This window comes from Chaetura pelagica, unplaced genomic scaffold (genome assembly GCF_000747805.2).
Source record: "Chaetura pelagica isolate M959 unplaced genomic scaffold, ChaPel_1.0 scaffold10, whole genome shotgun sequence".
Lineage (NCBI taxonomy): Eukaryota > Metazoa > Chordata > Aves > Apodiformes > Apodidae > Chaetura > Chaetura pelagica.
The window spans coordinates 8,547,626-8,560,279 of record NW_009952263.1 but is presented as its reverse complement, the minus strand read 5'-3'; the positions used below and the strand labels follow the sequence as shown (position 1 = coordinate 8,560,279).

Sequence of the window (12,654 nt, the reverse complement as noted above, 5' to 3'; positions counted from 1 at the left end):
GGCGGGACCCGCTCCGGGGGCGGCCCCACGGCCGGGCATCCAGCAAGGGCTGCAGTCGAAGCAATCACTGCACGTTACCCTGAAGCTTGGGAGCAAGTGACCCCCCCCAGCCCTGGCCGGGCAGCTCCTTCACGGCTCTTAAAAGGAGCCGAGGCGGATCTCCCTGCCGTGCCCAGCGGGAGGGACAGGGTGGGCATCTTCTCTTCTGGCCGCCTGTAGCAAAAGCTGCTGTGGCTTTTCCTGCAGGACGGGGTGGAAAGATGCACCAGGAAACATTTTTAAGTAAGACACGATATATATGGTGTTTTCTCTAGTGATTATTTTTGTACGTTTACAGGCAGTTGGCGACTCATTTAAGGGGACAATCTTAAGGAAAAAGAAAGGAAGCCTTTCTACACTCACTGACTACTAGATTCAGTGTTAATTTGGTAATTCCATTGAATAACAAATGCTAATACTGTTTTAGTTGTTTTTCACTGTGCTTGACTGGCAACTCTCTGAACTACGTAACGTTCAAGGAAGAAATGGTGACTCTGGTTTGTTGCCTGTCTGAGGTGAGCCAAATAGCAATTTTACTTCAGCAGCTGCAGGGCCATCCAACATGAGACAGGTTTGGCTAAAACTAACCTTGGTAAGACGTAAGCCATGGTCTCAGAGCTCCATGATGGGTCTTCCTGTCTTAGTAGTTACAGCCATCGACACCACAGTTCAGAGAGGCCAGAAAGAAACCATGGGCCTGAACATCTGAGGCTTCACCATTGTTCAGATCTAAATCCAGCTAATAAACCTGCAGCAGAGGCCTACCTCTAAGCCAGTGTTGTCCTTCATGGCATAACACACCAACCACAATGATATTTTTTAGGCATCATTTACTCTGGGGGGTCTAGCTCACAGCTATGTCAGTCCAGTTTTGTAGCAATGTAAAATGAGAGTGAACTAGTAATGAATCACATTGTCTGTCAATCTATTCTGTTTGAATCATGTCATCCCAAATAATGCTGCCTGTCATCACTTGTTTTGAGACAACCCAACCAGTCACTTCAGTGAGTTTGCTCCATGGACTCAGTCTCTCTCTCATATCACTTGAAATTAGATGGTGAGTTCTTCACACCAGAATCTATGCCTCCTAAAAGTGAAGCACTTCTAGATACTGTAACATAAGGCTGGCCACACTTCACACTTGCATAATTCCTGTTGTTTAAACCAGAGCATAAGATGTACAGTAAATGCCATAAGATACACTTAGCTGCTGTTCCTTAGGAAATCACATAAAGAGGTCTGTTGTGCTTTCCACTGGAGCACTGAACAGCATAGCTTCAGTTTCCTCTTATGTCAAGAGTACCAAGCTCTGCTGGAAATAAACCAGAGCCTGCAGGCTGTGTTGTACCTTGACAGCCCAGGATCCAGCTCCCTCACCTGGAAAGTGATATTTAGACCTCTCTCACCTGACCCCAGCTTCTAACATAACCCACATTTCTTTGCACACCTGTGCAGATGAGTTTTATGCAACTTTTCAGAAAGCAGATGCATAAAATAGTCTCTTCCAGCACTCCCACAGTAGCACATACACCAGCAGGTGAATCAGGTACCTTGTTTTGCCTCATTTACTCTGAGTACCAATTTTTACACAGTCTGGGTGAAAAAGCTGAATAACTTTCCCAGTTGTAGTAGAAAGTTGTTCCTCTGCATCCAGGCTCATCCTCTGAGGTACCCTGATACCCCTGAGTGCTTTCTGCTGCTGTTGTTTGGTCCAGCTGCTGTTGACTCACCCCTGGCACAGTGAACCCAAACCAAGCCTGCTACTGTCACTATTGTGATGGGGGTTCTCCCTGAAAAAAAATATGTTTTCCTTTGTTAGGTGTGTTAAAGGTATCCAGGCAAACAGAAACTCACAGTGTATCTCAAAAGATTTTAAGTGCCATCACAGAAGCACAGCTTCCACTCGAGTGCTGTTGGGAGCTGAATATCAATGAGGTATTTTCCTGAAGGTGAGTGGGAGTCCCTGGCGGCAGCGCCTTTGCCGTGTCAGAACGGCTCTCCTGTTCATTGCTGCATGGGACAATTCCTTGTTTTCCACAAATTGGATTAAATCACTCTGTCTCCTATCAGCCACAGCCCCGGATTTTTGAAATGCCAATTTATGATGGACATTCTCTGAAACTGCTCCAAATGACAGGGAAGATACTTCTGCACACCAGTACTCGTTTTGCATTTTTCTGAAGATTAGACATCTACACTGCAAGTCTTTGCCAGTCTCCATGGCAACTAAACACTTGCCAGCTAGGTTATGTATTCAAGTACAGTTAATTTCAATACTTTTCCAATTAAGATTCCACAACAACCTTATTTTCTTGCTATAACCACAGTACTAACACAAAGGCATTCTGGTATTATAGTGCAAAATTTAGGTGCTAATAGCTGTACTGAATGTTCCTGGTTGGAACCTGCCTGGCAGTAAAAGTACTGCATCAGATCTTCATTTTTCATAATTACCTCTAGATTCTTCTGCCTGAAAATACAAACACTGCCAAGACATGAGAGTATCCTTTTTTCCATCCTGCTGGAAATGGAAACAATTATCCCATATGAAATTGTGAAATAACAGAACTGTTGATATCAGAAAATTGGTAAACCAAGGACACATAGTGTCATTACAATTTAAAAATCATCAAGAAAATTTGCCTCTCAGTGCAAAAATATGGTAATGGGAAATACTAGCAACTATAATAAATTATTATCTTCGTGCTTATTTAAAATTTATATTTCCAGAAGTGTATCTATAGTATTTATTTGTATTTGCTATTAAATAATTCAAACTATGGATTCACTTACATTATATGCAGCTTTGTGTCTGGATAGTGTCTAGAATCATAGGGCTTCAGTCCATGAATTGAAACACTGAGTGAAATGGTAATAAATATAGCAATATTAAAATCACATCCCTTACATGAGTGTCTGCTGAGTAGCTAATTGTTTAGCAACCACTGTAAAATCTCTATGATGATTTGCTTGGCAATACAAAAATGCTGAAATAACAATGGGCCACATGCAGCCAATTCTGTTATTCCTTGAACAAGTTCTTGCTGCTGGAAATTAAATGAGTTAGGAAACTGAATGACTGCTATTCAGGAAATGAAAAGGTTTCAAAATTTGTTTTCTAATATAAGAAAGTAGACATACAGGCACAGTCTTTGCATCTCTACAACAGACATTCAAAGGCCTTTTCTGGAAAATGTGCATCCTCATGCCAGCATAGTGTGTCCCGTGTCTCTGAACCAAGACAGATATATCAGAAAACACTTTTTGTCATGAATGCAATTTGTAGATCCTTTATTTACATTTATGAAACAGCCGCTACTTGACAAGGATTTATAATCTTCAAATAGTTTCTGTGAGGATGAAAAGGAAATGTTTTTCATTCTTAAATGCCAGAGTTGTCAAAGCGCATGTGATTCATGGTAATTTTGATGGAAGTTGTTTCAATGTCATGGGTGAAGTTTTGGCCCCATGGAAAACTGAGGAGCCATGAGCCCCAGGTGGCACTCTGGAACATCTCTAGGAATGCTGTACAGAGACCCATGCCCAGTGAACTGCAGTGGATTGTGTCAGTAACTGGAGTTAAAAAGTAGCAGAAAATGGCTTAGAGAAAATCTACCCAGCTGGAAGCCTCATTCAGCAGTGATTTGTATTCATTAGAAAAATAAACCTGTACAAACTTCATAGGGAAAATACATTTTCTTTCTTAAATGTGTCTATATTTGTTTTCATGACCATATAAGGTTCCATTTCTTTCCTGTATAGGACTGAGATGTTGGCTTCATTCTCTAGGGTCCTGGTCAAGCAGTTCACAGGTGTGCTGACCTGTTGTGCAGATGAATTTACTTGCTAGTCTTAAAGGTGCTGCATTTCAGATTGCTTTTTACTCTGTTACTTGAGAAAGTTCAGAAGTTGATGGAGGCTCATCTGACCTGCTTTATCCCTCTCTGTGTTCTGTCTCTTCAGTTTTTCTTTGCCTTTTGGACAATTTCTCTTTGAGCTCTGTGTTTTGAGGCAGCCAGAGCAGAAAAAAGTATCCTGGAACACAGCAAAACTTTCCCCTTTTTGTGTTTTAATTCTTATAGCATCATTCTCCTATTTTCACTTTGTATTTCAGACCTGAACACCTTAATATTTCCTTTTCTTCATTGGAAGTGAGCTGAGATCTGAAACTGCTATCCATCCCTGAAGGTTTAGGTGTAGCTTGCCTTGTTCTGATTTAAAAAAAAAAAAAAAGAAAAAAAAAAGAAAAAAAGAAATTAGCCAGTTGTACCAGTGTTTCTAGTGTCTCCCTCATTTAATTCCATGCAGGTGCCTACAGCAAGAGTATGACTCCAGTCTGCCTACTGCCAGCATCATCATCTGTTTCCATGACGAAGCCTGGTCTACTTTGCTGAGAACTGTGCACAGCATTATGGACACAGCGCCAAAGGCCTCCCTCAAGGATATCATCCTGGTTGATGATCTCAGCCAGCAAGGTAGCTCCCTTTTTTTTTTTTTAATTTTTATTTTTATGTGTATGAGCTCTTTTTTCCAAAGCTTCAGGGAAGAAACTGTCTCCAAGAAGTGCGTGAGGAGAGTAGAAGGCAAAGAGGACCCTCAGGAAAAGAGCTAAGCAGAGCCTTGAGCTGGCTGCCAGGTTTCACTCTTCCATCCCTAGAATTCAACTTAGCCATTCAACTTTGAAGTATGTTTCTTTTTTCCCCATCATTTGCAATCACTCTGAACTTTCTTGCTTTAAAATATAAGATCACAGTATGCAAATCTTAGCCTTCCCACTGGACCAGATCTGCTGTAATAATTTCCAGACTTGGACTTTGGCTGAAGTGTAGGGTGGAAAACTCCACATTGCTAAAGTAATATAAAGTGCTTGGGAAAGCCAAACACCTGTAGGATGTCACTCTGATCTGTGCCTTTTATGAGAAGATGAGAGCATCTACCTTTTGCTGAAAACAAGAGAGGAGACTATTAAGTTTCCCACAGGGATGGCTTCACACCTAGTGAATCTCAATTTCCATTAGTCTCTACTTCTCTTTGACATTGTGCTGCTGTAGGAATATTTGGAACCTGGCCTTCTTGACCATGTAAAACAAATGCCCCCAAAACATTTTGCCAGCAAGAAGCAGCATCTCCTACTACCTGTTGCTTTACTGTAACAGCTTGATTCAAAGCCAAGACATTTCAGTGACCATTCTCTTTCTCACAGGGCCCCTGAAGTCAGCTCTGAGTGAATACATCTCTAAGCTGGATGGTGTGAAACTCATCAGGAGCAACAAGAGGCTTGGAGTCATCCGAGGTCGGATGCTGGGAGCTGCACGGGCAACTGGGGATGTGCTCATCTTCATGGATTCACACTGCGAGTGTCAGAAGGGCTGGCTGGAGCCCCTCCTAGCCAGGCTGTCCAGCAACCGGTAAATATCCCAGTGACCTCTGAGCTCCCTGCCTATGCTGATTTCTGCTGCAAGAGATGTACTTGGAAAGGTCTGAGTTGTGTGGGTTTTTTTAATATCTTCCCTTGGTTATCTTCTTCACTTCGGCCACATTGCTTTTTCTTTTTTTTCCTATTTTGTCACTCTGAAGCAGGAAAGGAAAGCAGGTTAGGTCACACAGCTGATAACCCTCCTTTCTGTCAGAGTTTGTATCCAGTTGGAGCTATTAGATGGCTTCCTACCCATCTGAATTAAAAAAGGTTGCAATCTCAAACTGTTTGGAAATTGGCAAACATCCACCAGAGAAACTACTGCAAGACTCCATTATTTTTACTTTTTATCATGAAGCCAAGGCTAAAATGCTTTGTCCTTCTGAGACAGTTTGGCTAAATACCAATGTCACCTGTACTGTCTAGGTTGTCCCACAGAAAAAAAATAGACTCTCTAGATGGCCTAGACAGTTCTAGCTAATCACAAATGCTTTCACTGACACCAGACTGACAGAGGAAGATACAGATTTTCTCAGTCTTTCATGTCTAGATTGGTTCTTGGGCCTGCTCTATAATGTACAGTTGAGCTCATCTATGCAGTCCCCAAGTCCTTCAAAGAGATTCAATCACTGAAAATGTTTCAAGAATTACATGTCAATAAATCCTTTATCTAAAGGACTTTTCTGAAAGAAAAATTTGTATATTAACTTGTCTATCATTACCCAAAAGCCACCTGGGAAAAAATGAATAATTGCTTGAGGGGGTAAAAGAAAAAACACATCTTTTAAACTCTTACCAAACTGTTAAATAGTCAAATTAAAGACCTTCAAAGGCTTTTTCGAGGCACTGGAAAAATCTGCTTTTATGGCTGATTATATTTGCTTATAAGAGAATTAACATGAGTTTTTATAAATTATTACATCATTGGGATGAAAGCATTAAAAATAATGCAAGCAAGAGTAATTCTGTCCTAAGACGTCAAGACTATTATTTTCTAAAAGATCCTCCTTGGAAAAGCTGGTTATTTTTTTCTGCTGGCTTAATAGATGGTGTATTATGAATATACTTCATGATTCTTCTGCCTTGAACTGTACTCTACTGTCGATGTTCATGCAAAACTCTTACCTGCATCAAGTGGCTAGTCCTTGTTCAAGACTGTATTGCTGAATTTAAAAGAGTTACAAAAGGTCTCAGAGAGCTATAGTGGAAGGGGGAATTACAATGACAAGAGAGAAGTTAGGACCCTCCCACAATTGTAGTGATTCACTGTCAAAAATTATCCCTGCTAAGGGACTGCAAACCACCCACCTCTGACATTTATGTGGCACTGTTATCAGGGAGTAAGAAAGGGGTGCTCTTCCTCTATAGGGCTCATTCATTCTTCCAGGAGAGCAGAAATTAATATAGAGTTAGCTAGGGGCTAATTAGATCTGTGGAGCAAAGGTGGAAGGATGAAGTATGGTCTAAACCATCCCTTACTGTATGCTGTATCAGTCACTGTGTCTGACCCTGGAAGCTTTGTCACTGCTCATGGAGGGAACCTGTGCCATTCCCCAGTGCACAGGGAAGACATGCTCTGAGGCTTCTGGTGATCCTTCTCCCTTGCTGTCCTTTCCCCAGCTGAAAAATGGTGGTAATAGAAACTTGGAGTCATAGAATGATTTGGGATGCAAGGGACCTCAAAGATCATCTAGTTCCAACCCCCCTGCTATCAGCAGCAGGGTTAACACTATAATAACTATAATTATTATAGATAGACTATATATACCTATATACAGTTATATAAAACTATATATATCTATAATAACATTACCCTGATAAAGAAGTGAATTCATTCTTTTTCCCAAATTGCTTGTAATACTTGTATGAAGATCACTGTGGAAATATAAAGCATCACCATAGTCAAATTGACTTCATTTAGCAGTTGAGGAGCTGTTAAATTGAATCATGTGCATTCCCCGAGACTACCCAAATGAGGAAAGTACAACAAAAAAAAGCTTACAGTGACTAGTGAAATATCCATCATTCCTCTTCTTAATGTACCAATCAGACTGTAACTCATGCACTTCTGCAGAAGAGACAGGATGGGAAAACACTTAATCACCTAGAGTGAGTGAGTTGTTTGCTGGCAAGGAAAAATGAAGCTTTTCCAAAGCTCAGACCTTTGCAGGAGCTTAGCGGAGCTGGAAGGGGATTTTAACTTTGAAAATTGGTATTAAGCCTAGTTTTCTAGACTCCTGATCAGATCTACCACTCTGATGAACCTGCTTTAAAGTGATGCCAAGAGATCCTTGCCCAAACTGAGACCTCACTGTGAATTGAACATGCTCACAAAAGGGGAGGCACCCTAAGTTCTGAGTAGCCTGTGGTAATGACTGACAGGACAAACAGGAGAAAAATTATCCCAGTGTTACAGGTATGGATATATTTGATGGATATTTGATTTGCTCTTGGTGCTGACATTTCATCTCCCTCCGGATCGTTTTGTTCAGTAACCCAAACAAAATTATTTTCCCAAAGAGTGTTGAAACTTTCTAAAATCTTTACACATACATTTATGGGCACCTTGGTTGGGAGTAGTTCTGTGAACCATGCATAACAAATTGGTTTGGAAGCTGTGCATCAGCTTAGTCTATGGCATGGAGGATGGTTCAGTGGTTTGTAAGGCATCCCTTGACATTTTGATTATTCAAGGATGAAGAGACTCTAGATACCTGGACGACATTATAAAACTAGATGAGATGCCCCACAGATCATTTCATTTGACAACTGTTTGTGTTCCAGGCTAATTCTGTGCCATTATTACAGGTGTCTTTTGAGGTGTTTGACTTTTCCAGGAGACTGCAGGAGGCAGCTGCTATTTTGTATTCAGTCCAAAGGCAGAGAAAGGCAGAGGGACATATAGTGAGCTGTGCCATGAAGCCTTAAAAAGGCTGTTCCTTTTACCAAAAAACAGCAACTAGGCTGAAGTAGGATGATTTCTTAAAAAAAATATCTGAAGTATGTTTCTGAGAATACATTATGAAAGCAAAATGAGCCTTGATTATATACTTTACAAGGAATTCCACCTGTAAAAAAAGTCATGGGCATCATAACTGTGGGCCTTTCCTTGGCTCCTCATTGCAATGGCTGTTTCCCTTCGTGCTGGTGCACTGCCTGTACTACAGCACACATATTACGTTAGGAAACAGAAGTCTATCTAATTCCTAAAATTCAAAATGCCTCTATGTATCTCCATGATTCTAAGCCACTAATCTTTGATAAAAATGCTGTTAAACAGAATAAGGAATATAAATATAATTGTATATTTAAAAAACACAGCAGTGGAAAGGTACCTCATTCGCTGTTTGTTCCCATTCAGGAGTGAATGGGAGCTTCTGCATGTAGATACAGGGGATGGAAACAGCTGTCCAGAAAACTTCTGTGTAGTTCTAGTCTTATTACTCTAGGTAATACACTAGAGAAGGGAAGTACTTTGCACTAAATTCTCCAGTTCTCAGTGGCCCATACCCCAGCTTTTTAAGCTACCAAGTACATAAGCCATCTGTCTGTTTTCTATCTTCTCACAGGTTTAGAGAAGCATAATGCTATCCAGCTTCTGAGCATGCATTTCCATGCTGCTCTCCTACTTCCACATACTTCACAGCGTGCTTTGTGAGACTTCTGTATTTACCTGATCCTTTTATATCCTCCAATTGTCAATAACACTAATTTTAAATTCAGTAAATTAACATTCTGCATTTACATGGCATGTTATGTGAAGATATGCTATGTCTTTAAAATCTTTCACAGTTGATCAAGATCAGTAGATGACCTATTTTAAAGAAGTTGAGGTAAAAAAACTGAAGATGAGGATCTAAAGTCAAAAGCAAATATTACTGTCAAAAGTAGGAGCAATAAAGATTTAGGCATGATTCATGGCACAGTGCCCCGACTGACCAGTGTAAAAAGGTATTGGTAACTCCTACAGGTTTTGGTACCCCACATACAAATTTTAAAGGAAACAGGTTTAAAGGATTTTACTATTTTTTTTTAAATACAGCGTTCTCTTAGCACTTGAAGTATATGTTTAGTGCCTAGCATATGCATAGTCCATCAGTTCAAGGAGGCTATTCATATGCCTTAAGTTAGTTTGGAGTTGATCTGTAAGGCTGTATTTAAGCAAACATTTATACCATTACCTGATCACTTTACCATTCCTGTTCACTACGTGTTGTCTTTTTATTAACTTTATCTAATTTCAAATGTTTTGCCTAACTATTTCCCTGAAGTAAAGGGGTCAGCCAGTCAGCCAGTCAGCAAGGAGATTTCAGTGAAAATGCAGAGTGCTGTTGAACCAGCTTGGGTTCTCAGTTACGTGTTGAAGTTTTGACTGTGTGTAGAGCCAGAGAACTTGGACTGCCTGGCTTTCCTACGTATCTAATTTTTGCAGTGAATGATCCACTCTGAAGCTGGTTGAGGAAAATATAAAAAAAAATTTATTATTTTTTTTTTTATTCCTCCTAATTTAAAGGTGGATTTAAACAGATTAAAATCTGTTCCCTTCTCAGCAAATAAAGTATAAATCAGTAAAAAGCATTTTCAAAACCCAGTGTATCTAAAACTTCAAAACAGATGTGTTAATTAAATCTTCCTCTCCTCATGTTACTTATTCTAAAAATAAAAAAGAACATCATGTCCATGGTGACAGCAAAGGGTCATGGGAAGACATTTCATTTGCAATTGTATTTGGTTGAGAAATCCCAAACCAGGAAATTGTTCTTGTTTGGGTTGCTCTTTTTCATGGAATTGTGACCTTTTGTAGTTCATGTGTGTTCCAAGCATTTGAAACATTCACAAATTAGTCAAATAGTTCAAAGCTTTGCTGCTAGTTTATTTGAATTTCCTGTTTTTTCCTCTCCTTGAATTCCACAGAGTAAAATTAGCTGTAGTTTGGCAGTGCATGTTTAATTTCAAAGTGCTGAGAAGCTGCTGACTCTCTGCCAGTTACCCAGTTAAAAACAAAAAAAATAGCTAAGAACACCTTCCAGCTCTCAATTACCTTCCACTGCACGTTTGCGTTTAGAACCACACAAACACCAAACCATCACTGCATATGCAGAAATCAGATCTTTTATTTAAAAAGAGCATTAACACCAAAAGATCAGTAAAGCACTGCTTGATTAAGATTAAAATTTGGACATTGACCAGTTTTCACACAAGATAAGGTTACTGGATTCCTCTGTTTCAGATCAGAAAGATGCTCCCATTAAAATGTGTGTTTCTATTGATTTCATCAAGCTCCACCAGTTTGTACTAGGTGAAGATCTAGCGTTACACTTACAAACATGCACTGGAAAGCTGTTGATCTTGGCATTCTGAAAGAGCTACTAGAGTAATAGCTCTCAAACACAGTATCATTTTGTGGGAAAGAAGATTAGATTTTATTTTGTTCTAGTTTATGTATAATTTAGCCAGGGTAGAATGTGACCAATATAGTGAGTTATTTTCAGTTGTCTTAAACATTGTGATTTTCCATGTCATAATTTGCAGACAGTTTGCATAATTGCTTGATCTCCAAATTGTCTGAATCCATTACATCTCTGCAGGTATTTTTCTTGAATAGCATTGAAGAATGAATGCCCAATAACAAGCAGAGCAAAAGAATGCATTGCATGAATTTTGACAAGAACTACTACTGTGGTGCTTGCTCTTATGAGCAATTGCACTGATGCTAGAAGAATCTTTGGAGTTTTACAGTAACAACACATTTAAGGTCAATCCAAAAAGGACAGGTTTTAAATGGCTGGATATGAAAATTTAGTCTGAAATGTCTGGATCAGATCCAGAATGTACTGAGTGTAACTCTGAGTGTCTTCATTGTCTTTGTCTGAACTAGCCTGGATATGCACATGTGGTCTAGTCTTCACGGTCAAGGTTTTTTGAACAGTTTTGTCTACATTGCTTCCTCTGGCTTCCATTCAAATACATCCTCCTCTCATATCTCTCCTGGCTCTGAAATAAAAAACTGAACTACCCTCGGGTCATTAATTTCTCGGTCCTGTCTGGATAAGAATGGATAAATAAGTAGCAACAGGTAGCATGCATTTCAGCAAGTAGCAACAAGCTGAGATACAACTCTGACGACACTGCTAACCAGAGAGTTGTCAAGAGATGCTCGTCCACTGGAGAATGTAGCAGGCCATAGAAATCACAATTGCAATGACTCTTTATTTTTTGAAGTTTAGTCATATAAAATCCATTTAACTTGTTAGCTGGATTTTTATCAGCATATCAAAGACAAGAACACATACTTGTGTGAGTCCATCAGGACACTGCCTTTTAGTAACCTCTAGAAGCAGTTGTTTTACTTTTCATGCTGTTGGTGAGTAAAGGTTAAATGCACCTTTCAGTGGAAGGGTTCCTGCTGGCTTGAATCCAAGGTAGTTGCTCCTGTCCTGGATAAAAACCGTATCACAGAGCTATAATCATGAGAATCAGGGGTGGATATCAGCTTTGTTATTTTTAGTATAATTTCTTTCCATTTCTTCCTGAGTTCTGTGGAAGAATGAGAGCAAATCACTGCCTTGGTGTGTCTGCCCACAAAGGTTGCAGGTGGCCATAACACTTTCTTGTCTATTTATAATCCCAATGCTTGTTTCTAAGAGTGCCTGTTATTACAACTTACAAACACTGGTTTTAAACCTGAATGGGGAAATGTAATCACTTTTCTATTTAAAATATTTCTGGCTTTAGCTCATCATGGGACAGTCTGCTTTTATTAAGAAACAAAGGAATAACTGAGTCACTTTAATGCTGTCCTCTGCATAATTAATCTTCATACAATTCACTGACAATCAGTAGTCTCTGTTTCTCTGTGGGCTTCTAAAATTCTCTACAGGAAATGGCAACTGTGATAAAACAAAATTTGGCATTTCCCCCTACTCCGATTCTGAGTAAACATCACTCTAGTGATTGTAAAGCCAGAGAAGATACATTAAGATGACATTAACATCACTCAGTGACCATCTTCCTCAACTATTCCTGGTCTGTGCCATGGAAAAGTACAAAGGGCTTACTGCCTTGGAGACTTCTGAGATGACCTTTTGTCATTGATAGCTTTACATTTTAAGCATATTTCTCTAAAGAATGACCTCTAACCAACATATAAATCTTTCAAAGAGGAGATAAAACTGCCCCAAAACTGCCCATTTAATTTC

General features: G+C 39.6%; 1 protein-coding gene across 1 annotated transcript in view; it reads left to right on the top strand.

Annotated features, from left to right (window-relative positions):
- The window catches only part of GALNT15 (polypeptide N-acetylgalactosaminyltransferase 15), a 24,714-nt gene that overhangs the window by 1,559 nt on the left and 10,501 nt on the right, over positions 1–12,654 (top strand). The window contains exons 3-4 of the mRNA XM_010007633.1: positions 4,348–4,514; positions 5,243–5,447. Of these exons, the coding sequence (XP_010005935.1) occupies positions 4,348–4,514; positions 5,243–5,447 (372 nt within the window). The remainder of the gene's footprint in view (positions 1–4,347; positions 4,515–5,242; positions 5,448–12,654) is intronic.